A 23,661-nucleotide genomic window follows, 5' to 3' on the forward strand; every position below is an offset into this window, starting at 1 on the left:
ACATGGAGACCTATGGAGCTTTATGATTGGGTAGTGGGAAAGGCCTCACGTGATTGGCTCTCAGACCCCGGAAGTGCAGAATGCCAAAAATAAAGTTTGAGCATCTGTACAACCGATCTGCACGCGAGCAAACTGTTATTTTTTCTGGTCACAATGTTCATTGAGAATGCAATTCAACAATTACAACATGTTTAACACAATGTTATAAACACCCCAAAAAAATATACAGCAAATCTTTTTTTTTTTTTAAAGACAAATCTTTTATTTATGAATACAAATCTTGTATTTACGAATACAAATCTTTTTTTTTACAAATGTAAAATTTGTTCACAAATACAAGTTATTTTTACAAGTACAAAATAATATTGGCATTAATTTGAGCCCATAAAACAAGCACAGAAAAAGAAGGCAGTCGCTCGCTTTGACTCTAATCCTGATTCTTAGCACTGCAGGCTCTCTAATTCTATGGTTACACATGTCTGCATTTTTTGGGGTTGAAACCATGGGTGACGTCTTATCTGTGTTTCCAACACTACAGGTCATTCCTTCAGTGTAGAGCTTAACAAAAATAATAAACAAATAAACGTAGAAAATACTGGAGCTGCAGAACACACTGAAGACAAAGCAATGGCAGAAAGCACTCACTCGTCCGAGTCTTTAGAGTCTTTAGAGTCTTTTTTGCTGCTCTCCTCAATGTTGGCAATGGATTCAGAACGCAGTCGGTTGGTGACCTCATTTGTGCGCAGCGTGACACCGAATATGTCCTCATGGTAGCGTCCATCATCCTGGTGGTGGGAGGTGGAGGTGCAGAGAGGGAGGAAAGGTGAATGACATGGTTGCTTTGAACTAGGTAAAACTAGGTAAGAACTAGGTAAAAAAACACATTCGTTTTCAAATTACAATTCAATTGTTTCAGACTACCATTGTATATTATGATTCTGACTTGCTTTGACTGTAAAAAATACAAATAAATGTTCATAACCTCAGATGTTTGTATTTATTCTTCTTATTTATTCTTCCTTTGACCTTAAAATATCCGCACGGATACAGACATATGATGTCATGCACTATAATAATGTCAGCAGTGCACAAATAGCTTACAATCATATTTGTGTGTTCAGTGTGAATATAGAACTTCTGCCCTTTCCTCTAACTCTTTCCTTCCACAAAAACAAAAAAAAGTACCAATGTACCAAATTGACAAGCCGGTAGTGTATTGAAGTGCTTGGCTAAGTGCTTGGTTAAGTGTGGACCCCCCATTCTCTTCCCTCATTGACGTAGAGAAGCCAGTGGGTGATAATGTGTTGACAGTGACGGCAGCCAGCATATGGTGGACATCTTTCATGCCTACATGATACATCATTGTGCAATCGAGTAATTCAAGCCTTACTCTGAGTTTGTTCATGAAGAAGCTGGCGTCCTCCAGGCTTATGTTACCCTGCACCTTGATGATCTGCTGGATCGTCTTCAGGACGTCATCCGCCATGGTCACGTCCCCGCACACGTAGATGTGTCCCCCCTCGTCCCTCAGGCAGTGGTACATCCTCTCTGACAGCTGCTCGCGCAGCACGTCCTGGACATATTTCTGACGGAGGTAACAGTGAGCGAGACAGAGTGCATGGGCATTAAGCGTGAGCAAAGAGAAAGGAGAGGAGATGACAGACAAGGCAAGAAAGATGAGGGGGAGTGGGGGACAAAGAGTGAGAATCAAACACAGTGAAGTGAAATTGCGCCTTGCGTGGAGCTGTTCACTTTTGAGCTGAACATCTGCATTTTGTCTTTGGCACCTGGCACCACACAGTTAAAAAGAGATGAGGCCATTAAATGGAAAAAGATAAGGAATATCAACACTTGACTAACTCATATCTACTGTATGTGGGGATGCTGTGTCCTGTTCATACGAGTATGTTCTGTAGCATTTAGAGTATTCTAAAGATCTGTGACAAACGCAATCATCCGTTGAATTTGTTGTGGTACCTTTGGCATGCTGGGCTCTCTTGAGTAGGCTGTATAGAGTCCCTTGAACACCTTCTTGTTCAAGGCATCAACGGTCTCGTCCTTGTAGATGTGGTCCGTCTCAGACTGGCGGCAGCCAAACACCAGATACAGGGGACTCGTCTCAATCCCTGGGGAGGGGACATACCTTGACTTTACTTTGCTGAATGGTACAGCAACAATGAGTTAACTTACAGTGTCTTGTTTAACTATGGCCTGAGATTGTGCCTCAGATTTAATCAGAATACTATTGTTACACAATTATGCACACTGTAGCAGCACTTTGCACTTCATCTCGGGTATGATTTTAATCAACCACATCATGCATAGTGTTAAAATCATTTTACGATGTGGATTTCACATGAACCTCTCTGTGAGGTGACAATAGGTAGGACTAGTCTCTGAAAGTGCATCAGACCAACCCATTTCGCGCTCAAAGAGTTTCTGTTGCCAGAAGCTTCTGAAGGGAGCGATGCCTGTTCCTGGCCCAATCAGGAAGCAGGGGGACTTGTTCTCCTTGGGAAGATGGAACGACGTCGCCCTAGAAGAATCAACATAACTGACTTTAACCAAATAAACCTTCAATTATTGATGATGCTAATGAATAAAATTAATCGGTTTAATTAACAGAACTGACTGAAATAGGAAATTAATTAATCACATAATGACAAACCACACAATACAGCACAAAATATATTGTTGGATATATTCTTAAGAGAAACAAGTTTACCCTCTGACGAAACACGGCACCATCTCGTCCTTCTTTATTCTGTTGAGCCAGGATGAACACACTCCATGGTGTTCGGGACCCTCTCCATCTGAATGACAGTTATCAAACGGGATATTTAGACTTCCTGACTCCTCCCATTTGCACCCTTTAAATGAGTGGTTCTCAAACTTTTTGACATGCTTACGAAATGATATATTTGGTCATGGACCAGAAATATAGGTACATGTCCACATTTTCTCAAGATTGTTTTGAAAATAGCAGATCTACAAGTTCACAACGCGTCACACACGTTGTGAGCTTGTAGATGGGCTATTTTCAAATAGCCGATGCGGGTTAAACTGGTTAAACCAATTTTGCTGGGGACACCCTGGAACACAGGTAGACTACCCACAATGCAATGTTCAATGTATCTGCGCTATAGAGGAAATAACTGTAAATCAACTACTTATAGTCATCAGTGCACACTCATGGGCATGCACGCATATCTAATAAGAGGAAAGAGGGGGAAATGAAGACAAATTTTAGTTGCAGTGAGTTGCAGCTGGTGATGTTTGCTCACTGCTTGGTAGTCTAAGGGCTTGGAAGCTTTTAAGTACAACCTATTAGATGTATGCTGTAGATGTGAAAGCCTTGTCAAACCGTACTGTATGTGCTAACGTAAACATTTGAGAGAGAGCCAGCATAGAAAACACCATTTAGAACAAAGTGGTATGTACATACAGCACAGTGTTTTGGAGATAAAAACAAATATATATATATAATATATATTGGACCAAATCCTGCTGGCAAAACACAGTCAATAGATATTCCCCAGATACTGTAGTTCCAATTTCAGGTCTCATGTTGGCCCTATGGATTAGACTGGTGTTGCCAAAATAACTTTCAAGCCTATAAGTCCTCTGAACCACCAGAATATTTCCTCAGACAGGCTGACTCAATTGACTTTTTCAGTCATCAGTGGCGACTTTCAAGCAGTGACATCAAAAGAACCACTGTGCGGGTACGAGGTACCCTGTCTGCCAGCAAAAAAATCATAATAATCAATCACTCATGATTTAAATTTAAATTATATTTTAAAAACTCTGCTCTATGCCATCGGCCGTGCTCGAGCTTAATTGTCTTGCTAATGGAATGTCAAGAATACAGCCATTTGAGGCCTCCCTGTAGGAACCTGACAGGGAGGCCAGACAAACAGAATTAATTGCTCCTCAAGGCCTTGAAAAAGAGCAAGAGAGCAAGCAAACTTCTTTAATGGGAACACCTAGCATCCCCTGTCAATCAGTCACAGTAAAAGGAATTTTACCTAAGTAGCACTTTAAATCAGAAGGAGGAGAGTGCTTGTATTCGAGTGACTCTTGAATGGATCACGGAGCCCCAGGTAAGCCTGTCATAATTATTACATAATCGCCTAATCGCTATTTTTTGCAAAATCGTCATAATCGTTTCAAGTTGAAAAAGTTCATACTCTTTCCAATATTTTCAAAAATAGTGGAAATAGCAGATCTACAAGCTCACTACAGCTTGTAGATCGGCTATTTTGCATAGTAGGCCTACATTATTTATTTTGATTATTAGTATCGATCATTGTCAGTCATTTCTTTGAATATTGAAGTTATTTGTCATATCTGGCCTGTGCAATTTTTGTTTACAAAGCCAAACAGAAATCGAGCGTTCCTGCAGCTGTCAGCTGTTATAAAACTCCCTCCACCTCCCCAGCCTCCTCCAGTGGTGTGCCATCTAAGTTAAATGTATGATTCTGTGGGTTGCATGATGTTACATCTGTGTATTTGTATGACAATTCATCGTCCAGTAAAACGTCACGATCGTCGACAGCCCTATAGCTCCAGCATTGAGGCAGTGCGTACGGTATAGTACCTCGGGTTCGGTAGGAGACCACGGCCACGGTGAGGTGGACCTCATTGGGATGCGCGTCCAGTGAGGAGCTGATGGAGTAGTAGCGAGGCTGCAGCAGAGGCAGCTGAGTGAGCAGCAGGGTGGTTGGCATCTGAATGGACGGGAACTCCTCCAGCACCTCCACCAACGTGGAGTTGTTGTACCACTTCCACTGCTCATACTCCTGCAGGCCCTGGGGGGGTCAAGGAGGAAGGGGGATTGCAGAGGTGTCACTTGGTCTCACAGGTAGTGGTGGAAAAAGTACTCAACTTCTTTACTTAAGTAAAAGTACCAATACTGCAATATAGAAAATACTTTGTTACGTGTTAAGTAAAAGTCCAGAATTCTAAATTTACTTGAGTAAAAGTACAAAAGTATTGGCATCAAAATGTACTTAAAGTACCAAAAGTAAAAGTACTAAAATATTTGAAAATACAAGCTCACAACGTGTCGCGATGCGACGCGTTGTGTGCTTGTATATCGGCTATTTTCAAATAGCCCAGGTATAAAATAGGGCTAAAGTGGTTAATGTATGTTTTATCAAAATCTTAAAAGCAACTAGTAACTGAAGTTTTCAAATAATTGTAGTGTAGTAATGTTGAACAAATTGTTGAACAAATTGCCAGCAGAATACAACAGAATAAACAACTTTTTCCTCACAAAAAAAGCTAAACCAAACAATTTGCCTATTTTCAAAACTTGCAGCAAGTTCAACACAAGAGCATGGCCCACGAGAGAGCACGGAGAAGGAGCGCTAATGATTGAGCTGAATGCTAAATGAATTACCTTACTGAGGAGCTCTAGTTTCTCCTTTTGTTTCTCATCGGTTGCCAGGTTAGCAAACTGCTGCAGCAGCACAGGGCTGGGCGGGGAGGTGATGTCCAGGAAGTCCTTGAAGGCTTGGAATATGGTGCAGGCAGGGATACGACTTTCCGGTGACCAGTTACTGATCGTACCTGTAGTGACAGAAGAACGTGAAGGTAGTTTATTACACCAGTGGTTCTCAAAGTGGATTCCAGGGACTCTCTGGGTTCCTTTAGGGGTTCTAAATTGACCGTTACAAGTCTGTGACTCTGACAATGGAACTGAAAAAGAAAATCTGTACTTAAGTAGCACATGTACTTAGTTACTTTACACCACTGCCAAACAGACACATTACCCACCCGAGGCAGTGTTCCTCTCCTCCACGAACTCCAATTGGAAGATTTGATCAGCGGGTGGACCATCCTCCAGCTTCTTTATGAGAGCTGTCACCAGGTCCACTTGGTTGCTAGCGAAGACGCCCACATGGTCACCGGGCAGGTATTTCAGGCCCTCGTGGTTATTTGTGTTGAGCCGAATAAACGCAGTGGTACGACTGTGAAAGAGTAGAGGGGTGAATAGTGACACACCATTTTCAGTCCCTTCCAGATTGCTATAATGCGCTATTTGATAAATAATGTTTCACAATTTGCTGTTTAGCGTAACCAACTCAATTTCTTCTTTTGTTTTCACATCATGAAAATGTTTAAATCCCAGTCCCATGAAACCATAAACTTACTCAGATTTAGGACTTTGCAAATTTAGAGATTCCACCATCTTGGCGCCGTACACCTTCTTCTTGTGAATTGCGTACAATGCTGTTGGCAGTCACATTCACAGTTATCACATTAAGCCTTGTATTCTAACCTCAAGATTTCTTTGCCTGAAAATCGAGTAATCAATGGTGTATAGTGGTTTTGTCATCACTGGGCCAGTGAGTACCTTCCGTGAGGACCGGGGCCTCTTTGACGTAGGTCAGGCGGTACTTGCTCTTCTTCCAGCTGCGGTCATTGACGATCAAGGAGTTGTTTGCTTGGTCCATGTTCACGTCTCCGACACAGAACACCTCACAGGCCGCCTTTGACATGCAACAAAAGTAAGCCATGGAAAAGATGAGTGCACTGTAAAAAAATATGTGTAAAAACACAGAACTTCCCCACGACCGTAATCAGCATAAAGACCTGAAGCCCAAAGGGCGACTGTGTGTAAGGCACCGACCTTAAAAACGTTCTTGGCCCAGGTTCTGAAGGACTCCTCCTGGCCAGACAGCTCGTCCCCCTCTCCCATTTTTAGGATGCGCTCGCCCCCCAGTTCTTCAAACAGAGTGTCAACAGTGTGGGCAAAGGCACAGAAGTGTGGATAGGCCCTAGAGCCAAGGCCAAACACTGAGTACCTACAAAGAGGAAGAAAGACTGAAGATCAGTGGTGACTGGGGCTAGAGAAATGGCCCTCAAGTCGGCCCTTTTTAAACAGTGCAATCTTTTATTTTTTTTGTGATTTTCGTTTTTTTTCCATATTTACACAGTTTGAATGTTGAAGAAGGTTTTAATTCCAACAGAACTGTTTTAGGGTCATTAAATGGTTAAAATTGGGATTGTGGGTTAGAGGTGTGTTTTTTTCTGAGATAATTCCATGTCCTAGAGAAATGTAGGACATGGAATCACACTCTGAGAGTGGTGCGATGCGGTGCGCACTACAAATATACCAAACCTATGAGTCAACCTATGACCTATTGAGGTCCATGCATGATTTCTGTTTTGATTACCTGACATTGGCGAAGGGTCCGGTACTTCCGAACATACCTGCCTCGTCACTGGAGGACTTTCGAGGGTCCGAGTGGGAGGAGACACTGTTGAAACGCACCTTGTAGGGCCTAGAAGACAGGTGGAAACACAGAAACAAGAGGTTGGAAACTGAACTGAAAGCTTGAAACTCCACATACCAACTACTGCCCACACAGTTCAACTCACTTCACTTCTTCTGTGTCAAGTGTTGGGCAGCTCAGCTCCATCAAGCCAGCTCCAAATTTCTACAAAGATGCAAACGACAGGTTGTTTTTGATACATATGCATAATCAATGTGTTGTATGAATCCTGAGGTATGTTGGTGTGGTTTGTTAAACATGCATGCAAATATTCAGTGGTGGACAAAGCTTTATTAACATGCTTGTTAACAGTGCAGGTCGTACAGTCAAATGTTATGCTAGATGTTATCCTTCCTAGAATTAGAATTGAGTCAAAAGTACAATATTTGTCTTTGAAATAGGCTACAGTGATGTATCCAAAATACAAATAATCATGTAAAAAATAAAAAAAACTTACTGTAAGTAGGCCTACAGTACTCAAGTAAATATACGTTGCTATTGTCCACCACTGCAAATTTACGCACGCACGCAGGCACACACACACACACACACACACACACACACACACACACACACACACACACACACACACACACACACACACACCTCTCCATTTTCTGGTGGATCTCCGTTGCCAAAGGTACTGGTCACCACTAACACCAATGTCTCATGCTCCAGGTGCACCATGTCATATTCTTCCATGGACATTACCTGCAGACAACAGAAGAAGAAAAAAGCTCTTTACATATTTGAAAAAATGCAATTGCAGAAAAAAGGGTTGTAGGGTCCCTCAAAGATAACACATGAATATAATATGATAATCAACAAAACGGCTATTTTCTGCAAAGGCTAGGTTTGGTGTAGGGGGGAAAAGCTGACAAAGTACAAGTTTTCTAAGTATTGAGGGTTTAAATGGTTGACTGTCTGAAAATACACATTAACATGAATCAAACACAACGCTACACATTGACAGTGCTGTCAAACAAGTCTATGAAGCTATCTATGAAATCTATGAAAAAGTTGAATCTGCAACACTTTGTTGCAGAGCGTCTTCGTTGAAGACCACCGCACAATGCTGTAATGAACACTCTGCCCAGGCAACAAGTTGATAATGTACTCGCTGCTTCCATATAATTAATTAGCACTCAGCACTATAATGTCAGTGTGCCACACAATCAGTGTGAAGAGACAACTATCCTCATCTACATGACAAGCAGGAATGGCCCCAGGCATTCTCATCTGTCCCTGAACCAGAACCACACACACGCGTACACACTCATGCATGCAACACAATCGCTTGTTGCATGATTGATCACATTGGGAACAAGGAAAATGAAGCAAAATGTCCTGGAGCCAAAACACTACATGATTGAGAGAGCTACTCATGTTATTATTCTTCGTCCAAAGTCATTTACACCGCCAGGGGTGCTTTCAGATCTCATCTTAAACTACAGCTCAATGCCTGGCTGGATGAATCTCAATTCAGACGCGCCGCACTTTCATGCATGTGAGCAGAAGAAAATGTGACAAAAGCCTTATTTGCTTCCTCTCTGCCCTTTATTCATTCTACTTGCTGGGCCATGTCGGATTCAGGACCAGGTCTGGGCCCTGGGGCTGGGCCCAGACCGAGATCCAACTGCTCCCCTTCCCATCAGACAACAGCACAAATACAGGTAGACATTACCCATCTCTCATGAGTATTCTAATGGTACCTTTGCGTCAAAAGCGTGATTGAAGATTTGACAGAGGGTTTTGGCGTAGTCTTGGGACTTGCCCGTCTCAGTGGCATACAATATGGAGGCCTTGACTCTCTTGGCCATTGCTTTACCAAATAACCTGGTTGAGAACTGCACAGCCCTGCAGAGAAGGGGAGAGAGAGACAGAGAGGAAGGGGGAGTATAGAATGATAGATGGAAAAAAGTATAGAAATAGATTAAAGTCAAGTCAATTTTATTTATATAGCACCAAATCACAACGAAAGCTCTCATGATGACGCTTTACAAAGAGCAGGCCTAAACCATACTCTTTAATTTACATGAACCCCACAATTACAGCATGAGCGAGCAAAGAAAAACTCCCCTGTAGTGAATGAATGTGAGGGGAAAAAACTGATGAGAAACTGCATCATTGAAGAACTAGAAATGTGAGAGCGAACACAACCGCCCCGGTCATGGCAAAAGCCTTGGCAAAAGTCTGGCTTCATGGCTTTAACCCATTGAGACCTGAAGCCGATTCTACAAATGTCTTCTAAATTCTAACTGTTTTTTTGAAAAAACTAATGTTACTATGTCAGTGGTTCTCAATCGTTTTAAAATATTTTGTTCAAGGGACCCCCAGAAGCAAAGATTTGAGTTACAAATGTTCGCTTTAAAAAATATATATTCAAAGATTTGCACACATTTTCACGATTTCTCAAAAATAGCAGATCTACAAGCTCATAGCGTGGCACTCGGTATTGCGCTATGAGCTTGTATATCTGCTATTTTTTAATAGCCAAAGTGTAAAATGATGCTTTTTAGGTCAAATCTAAAAATGACACAGATGCTTCTCCCGGTCATGTGATTCATTTCAGCAGACACTGCAGATCAAGTCAAATGTAGCGGATGGATGGCACAGTAGCTACAGACATACTTGGGGGGGGGGGGCGCAATGTTAAGTCAACCTGTTTATACCCCCCAAAGATGTCCGCCGCTACCAAATGACACTTGTTGACGCCCCCTTCAGTTTTTTTGGCACGCTCTATAGGTAAGAGCAATACTAAAAAGGTGGGTCTCAAGATTTCTTTCAAAAATGTCAACTGATTCAGTGAATCAGTTGACATAAAGTTGAATTCTCCACTGAATAAATAGGTGTGAATCAGAATCAGAATCAGAACAGAATGTGTGCTCAGTGGCAAAGATTTCAGCACTTGTGCAGGTGAGCCCAAAGTTTGTTATTTCGGTCATGGTTGATGACGGAATGAAATGGCTTGGTATTCACATCATGTAAACCATGCAAGTAAATAAACACAAATCAAACTTTGCATCCGATATAAATACACTTTTATATTTTTGCCGTGGTTTATCAAAAGAGTGCATTCTTACTTGGCCAGTTTCTTAAATCCAATGGCTTTCTTTTTGGTGGGTGTTCCGTTGTTCGCTGCCTTCCACACATAGTCTTTCCAGGCATCTGTCTGTTTCAGATAAGGAGAAGGCACAGAGACACTGGTGTGAAGCTTAACTAGGTATCTAGTACTGCACACGAAAAAAACACCCTGTACATGTACTGTAGCATGACAAATCATCCATCCCTCATGACTATACTGTCTGTTTGCATTCCCTCACCTGGTACTCGAAGGAGGGAGTAAGGTGATAGTTTAGCATCTCCTGGCCGAACACTGGTGTGATGCTCCCCGACATGGGGGGCACGACCCACACCCAGTCTGCAGGACAGCCTCCCCGGAGCTTGTGCTCATTGTCCATGTGTTTCATGAAGGTCTCCGCAGCTGTGTGGTGGTCTACTATCGTCACTTTGGATATCTGGAGACAGAGGGCAGCAGGGATGTCATGTATGATTGTTGACTGTCAGAGAGCTCTCAGCTGAATGATTCATCAGAAGAGATTATTACATCTGCCAATGTTACGTATCGTTAGCCTCATAGCATTTTCCATTTTCCGTTTTCAGGGAACAAATAAAAAATCACTTTCTGCCTAAGTCATCTAGGTGACTTAGGCAATCATGAGTAAAAAACACATCTTGCCTAAGTCATGTTTACTGCCTTTATTTATATCTGCCTAACTCTACTCTCCTACCACTGCTGATTCATTCTGCCTTATTGCCAATGTTCTCAGACAGATCAGAATTCTTGTTAAACTCAAAAACTAATTTAGCCCAAGTAAAAAAGTTTACTTAAAAGCACTTTCTGCTTAAGTCATTTTGGAATGTAACAAGCGTTCTGATTGGCTTAGGACATAGGCAATAAGTCACAATGATGCAGCAGCGATAGGAGAGTAGCGCTCGGCAAAAATGTCAATTTGACCAAAAAGTGACATAGGCAATTATGCTATGAGGCTAATGTTATGTATTCTATATTCTGAGAGCATGTGTATGTGCTGCTGACACTTGTCAACTTGTGAATTTATAAATTGTTCTCCACTAGCTGGAATTCGCCTCTGAACTGTATTTGTACTGTGTTGCACCACGGGAATCAGGCAATGTTATGTTGACCAAAGACATAAATGATGTGTAGCCGGTGAGCAAAGTTCAGGCAGAGACACTGGAGTGGGTTACGTGCCTCCTCTGTGGGTTATATAACTGTAACGGGGGTGGGGGCTTTATCTCCGTGCTCTGAAATGGCTGTCTTCTAATTATGTTGAGCAGGGAGTAATATGTACAGTAGCAGAGCCTGAATGACAAGATCAAATATAATACTGACACCTGTGTTTACACTATAAATGCTACAAATACCGCATTCAAATCTCATCAGTTGAATGAAGAGGAGCCCACCTGGAAACTGTAGAGAACAGCAATGTTGATCTCCACCAGCGCTGTGTCCTTCCATAGGGAAGAGATCTTCCTGATGTCCAAGCCCATCCTCATACCTACTTCCTACATGGCAAGGAATGTAAGGACAGCATTATTTCATTGCAGACGTAATATGACAATGACACAGTATGATGTTCTGTAGTATTCTGAGGGTTGCGAGATGGCCATCATAGTTTGCATTAAGGCCTTTGTAGAATCTGTCACTACTTGAGGTGAAGGTGTTAGGTGTGATTAGAATAATAGGAAAAGCATCAAACTCCAGATAAAAGATTTCCCCCTTGCAATTATGGCTATGCAACATGCAAATGTGTTGGGTCTCCTGACTCTTGCCAGTACTGCTGTTTTCACAGCAGAACTGGCCACAGTTATGAAAATAAATTGCCTCCAACACAAAGTCATGCTGCATTGCTCTAAAATCCTTTACAGTATGTGAGCACACTGTAATGCGTGTCCTAGCTAACATGCTGTAGTCTAGTGTGCTATGACTCATGTGCCCTGACTAATATACTTTGCTATTTTGATTACTATTGTTGCTATTCTTTATTACTGTATTTCTTTAATTGTTGCTATTGCTGTAACAATGTTGAGGAACCAAAACCAAATAATTTTACTCTTCTGTACTCGTTAATAAGATGTAAAAATATTTGTATTTTTAAGATTTGAATAATAAGAATGCATATGATTTGGTCAGAATTTATTGAGAGGATAGCCCCTTGAGATGAAGCATCTCATTTTAGAGGGGGTCCTAAATTTAGATTAGTGTAAGGCATTCATGTGTGGAGTTGTTAAAATCATAAAAATACCATCCACGGCACGTCGAACACATTGGCTTTGAAAATGAAGAGTACCTTGGTCTTACATGGCTTACTGGCACTAATTGCAACTCAATCAATTAATTTCTTAGTTGTACTGTTATATTCTTCAAAAGAGGGTTATTATTAATTCATAGCATCATGTGCTACTGTAGCTGTGGTTTTCTATTGCAGTTTTGCTAAGCAAAATGTTGTAGATGGGTAAAGGGGGGCATTTGGATTTACAGTAGAAATCAGGGAAAGGAGGTGCTGAAGCCAAAACAGTTTGAGAATGATTGTTATACACAAACATTACCTCCAAAATATTATAACGTGAGCTGTCACAGAAGTCCCTCGCACCAATCTCTGATCCCATGTACCAGCCGCTGAAGGGGCAGGCAGTGAACTGAATTCCCCCAACATCCAGCATCATGTTGGACACTGCTGGTAGAACGAACCATTTCAGGGCCAGCTCCTTAAACCACTCAAACCTGGGCAAGGAAACAACGTTTATTCAACATACTGTACCTGAATAAAGGGTTTTGTGACATGCAACTCAATCCAATACAATACAGTGTTGTCTCACAAATTCCCAGGCCCAGAGATAAAAAACAGTGAAAGGCATTAAGTTCAATCTATGAGTGTTCCTTCAGTGAATATACAATATACATTTCTTACCCTGCAAACCTAGAATAGGGCATCCATGCTTTTAGCTCCTCCAGATTTTACTATTGTAATGCACTTTATTCACTTATCAGCAAGTGCAATTATACAAAGACTGCAACTGATACAAAACGCTGCTGCCAGGCCTTTTACACACACTAAGATAAATGCGTAACAACGAAAATCGCCTATTTTACTAGCTCCAAAGTTTTTGTTCCACTAATCCTCATTATGCAGTGTCCTGATGCTCATTCAGTGCATGTTTGAGTGTCAGGACACTGCATAATGAGGACTAGTGAAAAAAAAAAAAAAGCCAAAATAGCAGATTTACAAGCTCATAGAGCTTGTACAGTATATCTGCTATTTTTGAATAGCCAAAGAAATCTTAAAATGATACAGATGTGTTCAAGGTCTTAATGGCTTAAGAGTGAAGCACATGTTTGAACATTCTTTAAACTCACCTGGGGTGTATGATGTCCACCTCCAGGATGTCCTCTGGAGGGATCTCATACATCTCCGGATCTTGCCCGTTGGCTTGCAGAAGGAGGGGCAGGACGTCAAATTTCCCCATTGGGGGCTTCCATCCCTGCTGGATGCAGAGCTAAGGACAGAGACCAAAAGGGAAGTGATCGGACGACATTGATCAAAAATATGTTTTATTGCAACTTCACTGCAACTACCCATCATTCCTACCTCAGTGAACTCTACACTGGCAGGATCTCCAATGATCTTTCCATCAGGCAACTTGTAGCCTGCGTACTTTACTAGCTGACCGTTCCATACCCGGAAGTCATGTAGACCATCTGTCCTCTGAGGAAATATGGTAATAGCTGACCTGCACACACACACACACACACACACACACACACACACACACACATTAGCATGTTGATATCTGAACATGATATACTACTGTAGATTAGATTTTTGCTAGCTAGGGATTTTCACATTGCAAAGAAAATAAAACATACTCTCTCGCCATGCCTTTCGGCCTGGCGGAGATAATAATAGCTCTGTAGCTCTGGTCCATAGCGTTCTCCTTAGCGCTATGGACCAGAGCAAATAGATAACCGACATACCATATCTGAGCGTGTTTGATGGCATTGCAGATCGTAAAAAAACAAAGAACAGCTGGTGTGAGGGCAGTGGTGACATGCAGCACCAAACAACTTCTAGAAATCTCTTAGCTCGACTCGAGACACTGTAAAATGTTAATTTAACTCTGACAGTGTGCAAAGGAGAGTGTGCCAAACGGACCCTTACGGTAAAAAATTAAAAAGATCTATGGCAGAACCAAGTATGGCTGTCAAAGCTCTAAGCTTTAGAATGTTTTTGCAAAACATCTTTTCAACTTTCACATACTATGCTACTGACCGAATCAAACCTGGCAAAAGTAGTGACAGACGTGCTAGCTACAGCACAGTAGCCCCCATCAACATACTGTAGATATCAGGGATATCACGTGCAGTAATGACCCTGTCAGCCAGTAGTGTAAATGTGAGGTGTCACCGGTGGGCGAGCCAACACTGTCTGCGGGTGTGCCAAGCGTGACTGCTCGCTAGCGGGGTGTGTTGCCAAGCCAGCGAACAATGGTTAGTACACAAAGAGACTGACACATGGGAGAGGCAATACACAGTGTCAGAGAAAGCGCTAAGAGACGGTGCACACGCTGACAGATGGACAGTGGGTTGAGAGAGGGTAGTGACAGAGAGGAGTTGATGAGATACTATACATGGAATGACAGATGGGAAAAAGGGAGATGTATAAAGCATTACTAAAGGATTCCCACCTAATGTTTCCTTTATTGGTGGCATATTTGACGTGATTGCAGATGTAGTTGGACATTTCATGAGGAGTTGTGCAGTCCCTAGCGTCAAACACCTGAAAAACAAATGTCATGATGAAGCACAAACTCTGGAGCAGCTCAAATCTGGTTAAAACACAGCAGAAATATATCATTGGGTATGAACTGAATTGGTTCAACTTTTTATTTTACTTTTATGTGTGACTGTGTTGGGTCATCAGCCATGTGATGTGTACAACACTAGTCTAAAGTCTACTATAGCATCGAGTTAATTTTAAGGAAAGAGCGTTATGAATTCATGAAATCTTTAGTCAGCTTCACAAAAAATAACAGTGATTTAATAGATACAGAGTATCTATACTCTATAAGTATCTATAAGTGCCCTACTTCCACGTTCACAGCCACCTAATTGCTGGGGGACCCGATAACGCTTATTGTTATAGATACCATTCAATCCACCGTAACACAAAAAAACGTGCCACAGAGGCACGATTGGTTACCTCCTCTGGCTTTTTGACACAGAAGCAGAGCACATGCTATTTGAAATGGCCATTCTATACTGTTCTAAATCTATGGTTGATCGCAGTACGGTAGCTTTTGACCAATATCTCTAGAATGACTACAACCAACCAACCAACCAAGCACAGATGGAGCGCACAGTTGAATTGTAGGCTACTGTAGTTTGTGTAGTAGCCTGGAAACAAAAAGAGTGGGCACCTCGATGTAAAATTGGCTATTTTGTCCAAAATAATACAATATTTGAAAAATGGTCTGAAGTAATGTAAAATATACTTGATGTGACACATGCACGGTACATCATTATCAGACTTAATTTTATCATTCAACTTCTTGTTTATGGCCCAAAATGACTGGATATACAGGTTTTGCAGCAATGTGTAGCAATTGTAGAAATATTAGACCTTAGTTGTCGAATGTTTAAGCATATTCTAATCATGAATACTTTACATTAAGTAAAAAATATTGTCCAAATATTTAATGTTTCAACATTTTGGACAAAACACTCTTCCTTAGTGCCCACTCTTCCTGTTACCAGTGGTGGAAAAAGTACTCATAGTTTTTTACTTAAGTAAAAGTATCAATCCTGCAATGTAGAAGTACTACGTTAGAAGTACAAATCCGGAATTCAGAATGTTCTTGAGTTAAAGTACAAAAGTATTGGTATCAAAATGTACTTAAAGTACCAAAAGTTAAAGTACTAAACTTTTGAAAATAGCATATCTACAAGCTCACAACGTGTCGCGATGCGACACGTTGTGAGCTTGTAGATCAGCTATTTTCAAATAGCCTAGGTATAAAATAAGGCTAAAGTGGTTAATGTATGTTTCATAATGTAATCATTTATATCTGCAAAGTTACTAGTAATTAAAGTCTACAAATAATTGTAGTGGAGTAAAAGTACAATATTTGCCTCTGAGATGTAATTTTAAATACTCCATTAAAGTAAAAGTACCTCAAAATTGTACTTAAGTACAATACTTGAGTAAATTGACTAGTTACTTTACACCACTGCCTGTTACCAGTAGCCCCACCTGTAATTTGGACCACTGAATCCTCCCGATGCAGCGGGCAGAATTTCTCCAGGCTTGCTTGGCACCATAAATGAGCTCAGTGCTCTTCAGTTGGTAGGTTCCCGTATCCCCAATCTCCTTGATCACCTCCTCCAGTCTTTCCACATGGGGCTTGGAGCCAGCCCTGAACCCAGCACAGTCACACCATGGAAGTCATAGAAAATCAGTTACAAGTCATTCAAAGTGATAGAAAATCAAAGCGAACCTTTTGAACTCAAATCTTTGCTTCTGGGGGTCCCTGGAACAAATATTTTGAGATGGGGGTCGGCGGCCAAATACATATAATTGTGGGGGTCCTTGACATGAAAAAATTTGAGCGCCACTGATATAGAAACATACGTTTTTTCAGAATACTGTTGGGATTTAGAAAACATTTGTAGAATCGGCTTCAGGTCTTAATGGGCTAATGGAGAGGTAGATTGGTCTATGAAGCTGTGTGCTTGCCTTTTAATGGAGGTGAAGTATTCGTTTATGAAGTCAGTGGCCAGCGGGATCACCTCGTCTTGGGTTCGCATGCGGAGACAGTAACTTTGCCGTTGGGGCATCATCTTTGAACCCCAACACACCTCCTTGGCGCATACAGGCATCTGGAGAGAGACATCACATTACACATGATGACTATTCCTTCTTTCATAGACATCACATTACACATGATGACTATTCCTTCTTTCATAGATTACAGAGGTGCCTATTCTGTCTTTCATAGAGAAATACATTACACACAATACACACAATGACTATTCTTTCTTTTATAGAGAGCAGTGGTGGAAAAAGTACTTAAAAGTGAAAATATCAATACAACATTGTAAACAATTAATAAGTAAAGGTTTTGTACTTTTAATCAAAATTCACTTGAGTGAAAGTACAAACGTTTTGGCATCAAAATATGTGCCAAAAGTAAAAAGTATTCATTATGCAGAATGGGTAGGCCACCCAACCTATAGAAAGATATGCACCCGGTAACAATGTTGCTTTGTAGTTTGTAGCATAATCTCACCTCGGTGCACTTCTGGTGGAGGTTATCATTGTACACGTTGCCAGTTTCCAAGTTCTTGACCATCAGGAACTTTGGGCCTTTGATTTCTGGACCGTGACCTGGAAGCTGCGGGGAGGAACAGAGACATGTGACAGTGAGTCGCTCCAACAAGGGGATTGTAGAGGCCTTATCTACTCATCTAACTCAAACTTTATTGTAACATAATATTTACTGGTAAAAGTGGGTGAAATAGGGTTTGTGCAGGCTCTCAATATGCAGTAATGGGGGGGGGGGGGGTTATAAAAGAAACAAAGAGGAAACAAAGTGCATTAAATAGAAGCAAGATTAAAATCAGTGTCATGTGGATTAAAAGTAATTTTACAAACCACTATGCTTGCAGATATGATCAAAGACCATTGTGTCATAAAGAGGGGCCATAATACTCAGGCAACCATATGTGGACAATAACCACACAAGTAAAAGGGAAAAGTGTGACAGAAAGGGAAATGGAAGGTACATTTAAATATGAGTTCATAGGGTTTCATAGAAATAAAAAAGTGCCATAAAAAATAATAAACTATAACAGATGGTTTGTCTGTCTGTCTCCTTGAGTCTTATTCAGCGACAATGAAACAGTAGGGAGAAGGAGACGGGAACGGGAACTGTCTGGCACGGTAGCCTGTTCTCTGATCCTGAATGGATCATCAAAGGTGTCAGAGAACTCGAGGACTGATAGGACTGACTGAACATTCTGCACTTCTCCAGGCAGCTCAAGGCACAATAGTCCCTTGTTGAGGTGATAAAATGGCCTTCTCAACCAGAGTTACTTGCCAGAAACAGAAAGTTTATCATTTAGTTTCCTACCATGTCGTTCTCAGCAGGAGGATCGGTGTGCTCTGTTGGCGTGGGTTCCTTCTTTGGTTCCTCACCTGCGCCGGCATCATTATCCAACACCTGCGGGGGAGGCGTGTCGTTTCCCACACCAAGGTCCCTGAAAGTCAAACACAGGCTCCTCAGCAGCTCATTGTTGTCCTCCACCCCGTTGACCAGCACCCCGCGGCCACCCGCATCCCTCATCAGGATCAACACGGCGTGGCTCTCGGTCGATACGTTCTTCAGGGTCTCCAGCGCCCGCTCGTAGGACAGGTCCACCAGGGGCTTGTTGTTGACGGCCAGGACGATGTCTCCCACCTGCACCAGGCCACATTCCTCGGCTACACCGCCACGGATCAGGTCCGACACGACGATGGGCGGCTTGGACACCCTCTGTTTGAGCAGGAAGCCCAGGCCGCCCACTTTCCTCTTGAACAGGCGCACCGAGATGATGTTGGGTTGCAGCCGACAGACTGTAGGCTCCGACTTATGCATGGTGCCGGTGTGTGCTCTGACGTGTGTATGTAAGTGCGGAGATTGTGCGTCCCCAGGGATATGGCTCTGTAGGAAGAGGAGGGGGAGAAGAGTATTAGTTTTGGAGGAAATTGCCTTTACAGGATTATTTGTTTACAAAGTGCTGATTTATCATCAGCTAAAAAGGGCATGCGAGTCAAAGCCTGATTAATGCTCAGTTGCGCATCATGTCCCTCACCGGAAATGGCAGATCTACAAGCTCACAACGTGTCCCAGTGCATTTGTTGGGAGCTTGAAGGTTGGCTATTTTTGGTGCAGGACACCGGCGCACAACTAAATAAGGCATCACTCAGACTGCTTTCAGAAGGGGTGATAATACCAGGTCATGAAAATGTATTGGAGACCGATGAGGAATATTGTCATGATCTATTTGATGCCCCCTGTGGGCCTTTATTTTTGTCTCGACATCTGTACCACAGTGTCCAGAATAGGGCCTGGATCAATCTTAAAGGGCAAGACCACTTTGGTAGAGGTTTTGGTTGTGTAGTTACCTTGTCATGATGTAACTCCAAAGGTGGTCAAGAAATCTAAAATAATTGCTCATTGAATTTATTCAGGAGCCGATTACAGTAAAGAGTAGGCAATATTCAGAGGCTTAACCAAGGTGTTACTTCTCTAGTTCCACTGGCAAAAAAAGTAAAAGTATCAATACTGCATGTAGAAATACTCTGTAACAAGTAATAGTCCGGAATTAAACATTTTTTTAAAACTACTAAAGTATTGGTATCAAAATGTACTTAAAGTACCAACAGTAGAAAGTACTCCTTATGCAGAATGTCCCATTTCACAAGTTTTCAAATGTATAAAAATCTTTTGAAAATAGCAGATCTACAAGCTCACAATGCGTCGCATTATGAGCTTGTAGGCCTAGCATCTAAATAGTGAGACAAAGTTAATAAACAAAAAGCAGGACAGTGCTGAAAAAGAGCATGGGTAACATTCAGTGCTCAGTTCACACAAATAAAGTTTCATGAATGCATATCAGTCTGAACAGCATGAAGAAACTTACTGTGACAGCTGGCCTTAGAAGAGTGTGGTTTCAGTAGAATGATCTGACAGGTTTGAAACTGTACAATTTATCTAGCCAGTCGCACAAGTAATGCAACTAATTAGATCTCCCCTTGTAAAGGGTATTGGAGCAACAGAGTTAGCGGACACAACTCAAACCTAGGAAAGGAAACATAAACAACAACTCAACAACAAATTACTGACATGAAATATACACACAACACTGTAAAACATATCAGAAACACATACATTCATCGTTGTGTAAACACTGTCAATTCTTACCGTCAGTCTCTCGGAGCTCGCAATGGAAAATGGCGAACGCAGCAATAACACCCTGTCAACTAGTAACACTGATGCCTTTAGGACACTTTGTACTGACTAGTGAGCATCCTCTCTATTTATATGGGTTTGGTATACCCATGTGGGTGAAACCTTCTGTTGATTAATCATGTGACTTGGTACTGTCTTAAATGATGCAACTCAGGCTCCAGCACTGTTCTCTAACAGTGGCTACTGTCCTTATCTGATCGAATCAATCAACTCTCTCAACACTCTCATGTGACGTGTACAAAGTCGCCTGGTTTCAACAGTGTAGTCACAGCTGTATTTCTTAGAATTGCATATATTTGTACTTATTATAGCTAAATATCCTGAAACATTCTGAAAATAAGATACAGGAAGGCGCTAGAAGGCCACATGTGCAGGTAACATGCTGATACAAACGCCACCGTTACATCATAATAATGGATTATTCTGTTCAACACCATGTCAGATTATAGCTTTTCTGTTGCTTCATTTCTGCTACTGTCAGAAAACGTAACCAGTTTAAAACCTCTCCATCAGGTCTTTAACATTATTTCTATGTTTTCCTGGCAATAATTTGGATCATAAACGTCTTATACATTAGTCATATTTACAACAGTGTGGGTCAAATAACTGAATGACTGTTTTACAGTGTGTTCTTAAAATCGACTGTCCTGCCATAATCTCTGATATGGTGGGAGAAATGCACAGCCTGGGGCTGCTGGAGTTGCATATTAGATTCTTTATTTCTGTGTCATACACCAAAAGGAGCCCAGCCCACATGGACTTACAGGACACAACATGTAAAAATATATAAATCACTACATTACATAGGATTACACTATAACAACTTTTTTGTTTCTTCTTTTCAAACATAAAGAACACTCTGTCTTTTTTCCCAAGCCTTACTTATAAAAGCTGCCAAAAGGAAAATACCTTTACTAAAACACAATTCAAGTTTTTCATAATCATCCGACCAGAAAAAGTTAACACAAATAGATGTCATTTTAGAAAATAATTGTTGTCTTATCTCATCATAGAGAGGACAATACAAAAAATGTATCTCACTTTCAATTTCCTCCAAGTCACAGAGTAAACAAATTCTGTCCTCCTCAGGCATACCAATGAATCTACCTGTTTCTAAAGCTAATGGTAAGGTCCCAGAATGTAACTGTGCACACAACGACCTTTGACTCTTAGATACATTCTGCATGACATATGGTTCAGGACTATAATCCTTCTTAATGAGACGATATGTTCTTAATTTTGGTTTGCACCATAAGTCAATCGACCAACTGTCTTTATATTTGAGAAACATGTAATTCTGCATGTCATTGACATTACAAGATAATCTGTTTAAATAAATGAACAAAGAATTATTTATAAAAAATAAAGATTTTACTTCAGTGACCCATGGGTAACCATTAGAAATGTCCCAATTAAAAATCTTTTTCGTTATTCTGTCGTCAGACATTTTAACAAGCCTATTCCAAAGTCTCAACATCTCACCTTTATGTCTGATATTTACTGGCGTCCATCCCATATCTCCGCTAATAGCCAAAATTGGCATAAGCTTATGAACTCCAAGAAATGAACGTATAGCTCTATTTTGAATTGTGTTGCAACTTACATATTTGCAACATATTTTGCAGATCCTTTTAGCAATCTGCTAGTAGAATTATGTCATCGGCATACAAAAGTATACCTACAGTCATATCAGCTACTGTAACCCCCAATTTGGAGTTTCTGATCTTAAGAGCCAAATCATTAACGTACATGGAGAACAGTGTTGGTGATAAAACATCTCATTGTTTCACACCAAAGTGTGTAGGAAACCATCCTGTTCTAAAATTATTCACTTGAACACAAGCAATAGGTGCTCGATAAAGAGCCTTAATGGCAGCATAGAATTTCCCATTTACACCTGATGTTATTAAACTGTATTCAAGAAGCTCTCTGTTTACCCAATCAAAGGCCTTCTGAAAATCAATAAAACACGCATATGTTGATTTGTTTTCTTGAAGCCTTGCTCGTACAATAGTGGTACTGTAACTGAGTAGATATGGTCAACACAAGATCTTGCTTTACGGAAACCGTTCTGTTCATCAACCAGTAGGCCAGACCTTTCAAAATGATCTGTAAGTCTATTATTTAAAAGTGAAGAATATAATTTATAAACATTACTAATAAGACTAATGCCTCGATAACTAAGCGGTAGTTTGGGGTCACTCTTGGAGGACTTTGGAATAGGCTTTATAATTGTTTTATACCACTGGGAAGGAACAATACCACTATCGAAACAGGTTTGAAACAATTGAAACAAAATTGGTAACAACTCGGGTGATTTCAGTACCTCATATGAAATCTCATCAATTCCAGTAGCTTTTCTTGATTTACTTTTTTCTACCACTCTCTTTACTTCCTCAATAGTGACATTAACATTTAAATAGAAATTACAATTATAAGTATCTGAACTCATTTCACTTTCCATTATTCTCTTTCGGCCGCTAACTTCTTTCAAGAAAGAATCATCAAATAAAGAGTGATTACACCCAGAAAAAAAATCTGTAAAATCCTTCTCCCATTTTTGTAGCACTATTCCTACATCAGAGCAACATTCCCCATTTTCCAATGTTACAACCATAGGAATCTCTTTCTTTTTACGGGGACCCAATTTATTAATTTCATTCCAAAATTTCTGGGGGTTATGAGTTTGTAGTTGTTCAATATGCAATGACATTCCTCTGTTGAATTTATGCTTCACTGCACGTAACCTTTTATCAAATTCACCTTGACACTTTTTAAATTCCTTTCTCAAATCCCCTCTCAAATCTTTATTTTTACACTTTAAGAAATTATTTTATACTACTCTTAAATGGTCCCATAGCCTTTGTAAATCCTGATTCCAATATGGTTTACATATTCTTCTTGACCCTTTTTGAGTATTGATTTTAACACATTTATCCAATTCTGTGTATAAACACTCACAAAAGTTATCATACCAAACGTCCATATGAACTTGGTCATTTGTGTTTAACTTCAGCTGATCAGTAAGCCCCAATAAATTAATATTACAAGCATTAGTAGACAAAAACAGTTTAGGGAATCTTCTTATTTGGGATCTTAAAGTTGTTGTCTGACTCTCGGGTACTTGCACGTCTTTATTAAAATTAAATCTCATCTGAAATGATATCACTATAGAGTGATCAGGCATTTTACATCTGTCTCCCAATAAAGAAATAGCCTCTAATCCTAAACTCTCCAATAACTCATTTGGGGTCCAAACAATAAACATATTACAATTATGTAATCC

At 40.8% G+C, this 23,661-nt stretch overlaps 1 protein-coding gene across 1 annotated transcript; it reads right to left on the reverse strand.

Moving 5' to 3' along the window:
• Positions 1–641: 641 nt before the first annotated feature.
• LOC311046968 (nitric oxide synthase 1-like) lies at positions 642–18,998 on the reverse strand (the record flags this gene model as incomplete). The annotated part of the gene is made up of 26 exons (XM_084059548.1): positions 642–785; positions 1,391–1,585; positions 1,978–2,126; positions 2,418–2,536; positions 2,726–2,813; positions 4,601–4,811; positions 5,405–5,574; positions 5,782–5,975; positions 6,159–6,237; positions 6,362–6,497; positions 6,638–6,812; positions 7,185–7,292; positions 7,390–7,448; positions 7,890–7,994; positions 8,996–9,140; positions 10,367–10,455; positions 10,607–10,801; positions 11,769–11,870; positions 12,915–13,089; positions 13,723–13,862; positions 13,955–14,096; positions 15,051–15,142; positions 16,616–16,778; positions 17,099–17,241; positions 17,652–17,756; positions 18,495–18,998. The coding sequence occupies 26 exons, from the start codon at positions 18,996–18,998 to the stop codon at positions 642–644; spliced, it is 3,927 nt and encodes a 1,308-aa protein (XP_083915674.1).
• Positions 18,999–23,661: the final 4,663 nt, after the last annotated feature.

The sequence above is a fragment of the Gymnoscopelus microlampas genome (assembly GCF_963454915.1).
Source record: "Gymnoscopelus microlampas genome assembly, chromosome: 6".
Taxonomy (NCBI): domain Eukaryota; kingdom Metazoa; phylum Chordata; class Actinopteri; order Myctophiformes; family Myctophidae; genus Gymnoscopelus; species Gymnoscopelus microlampas.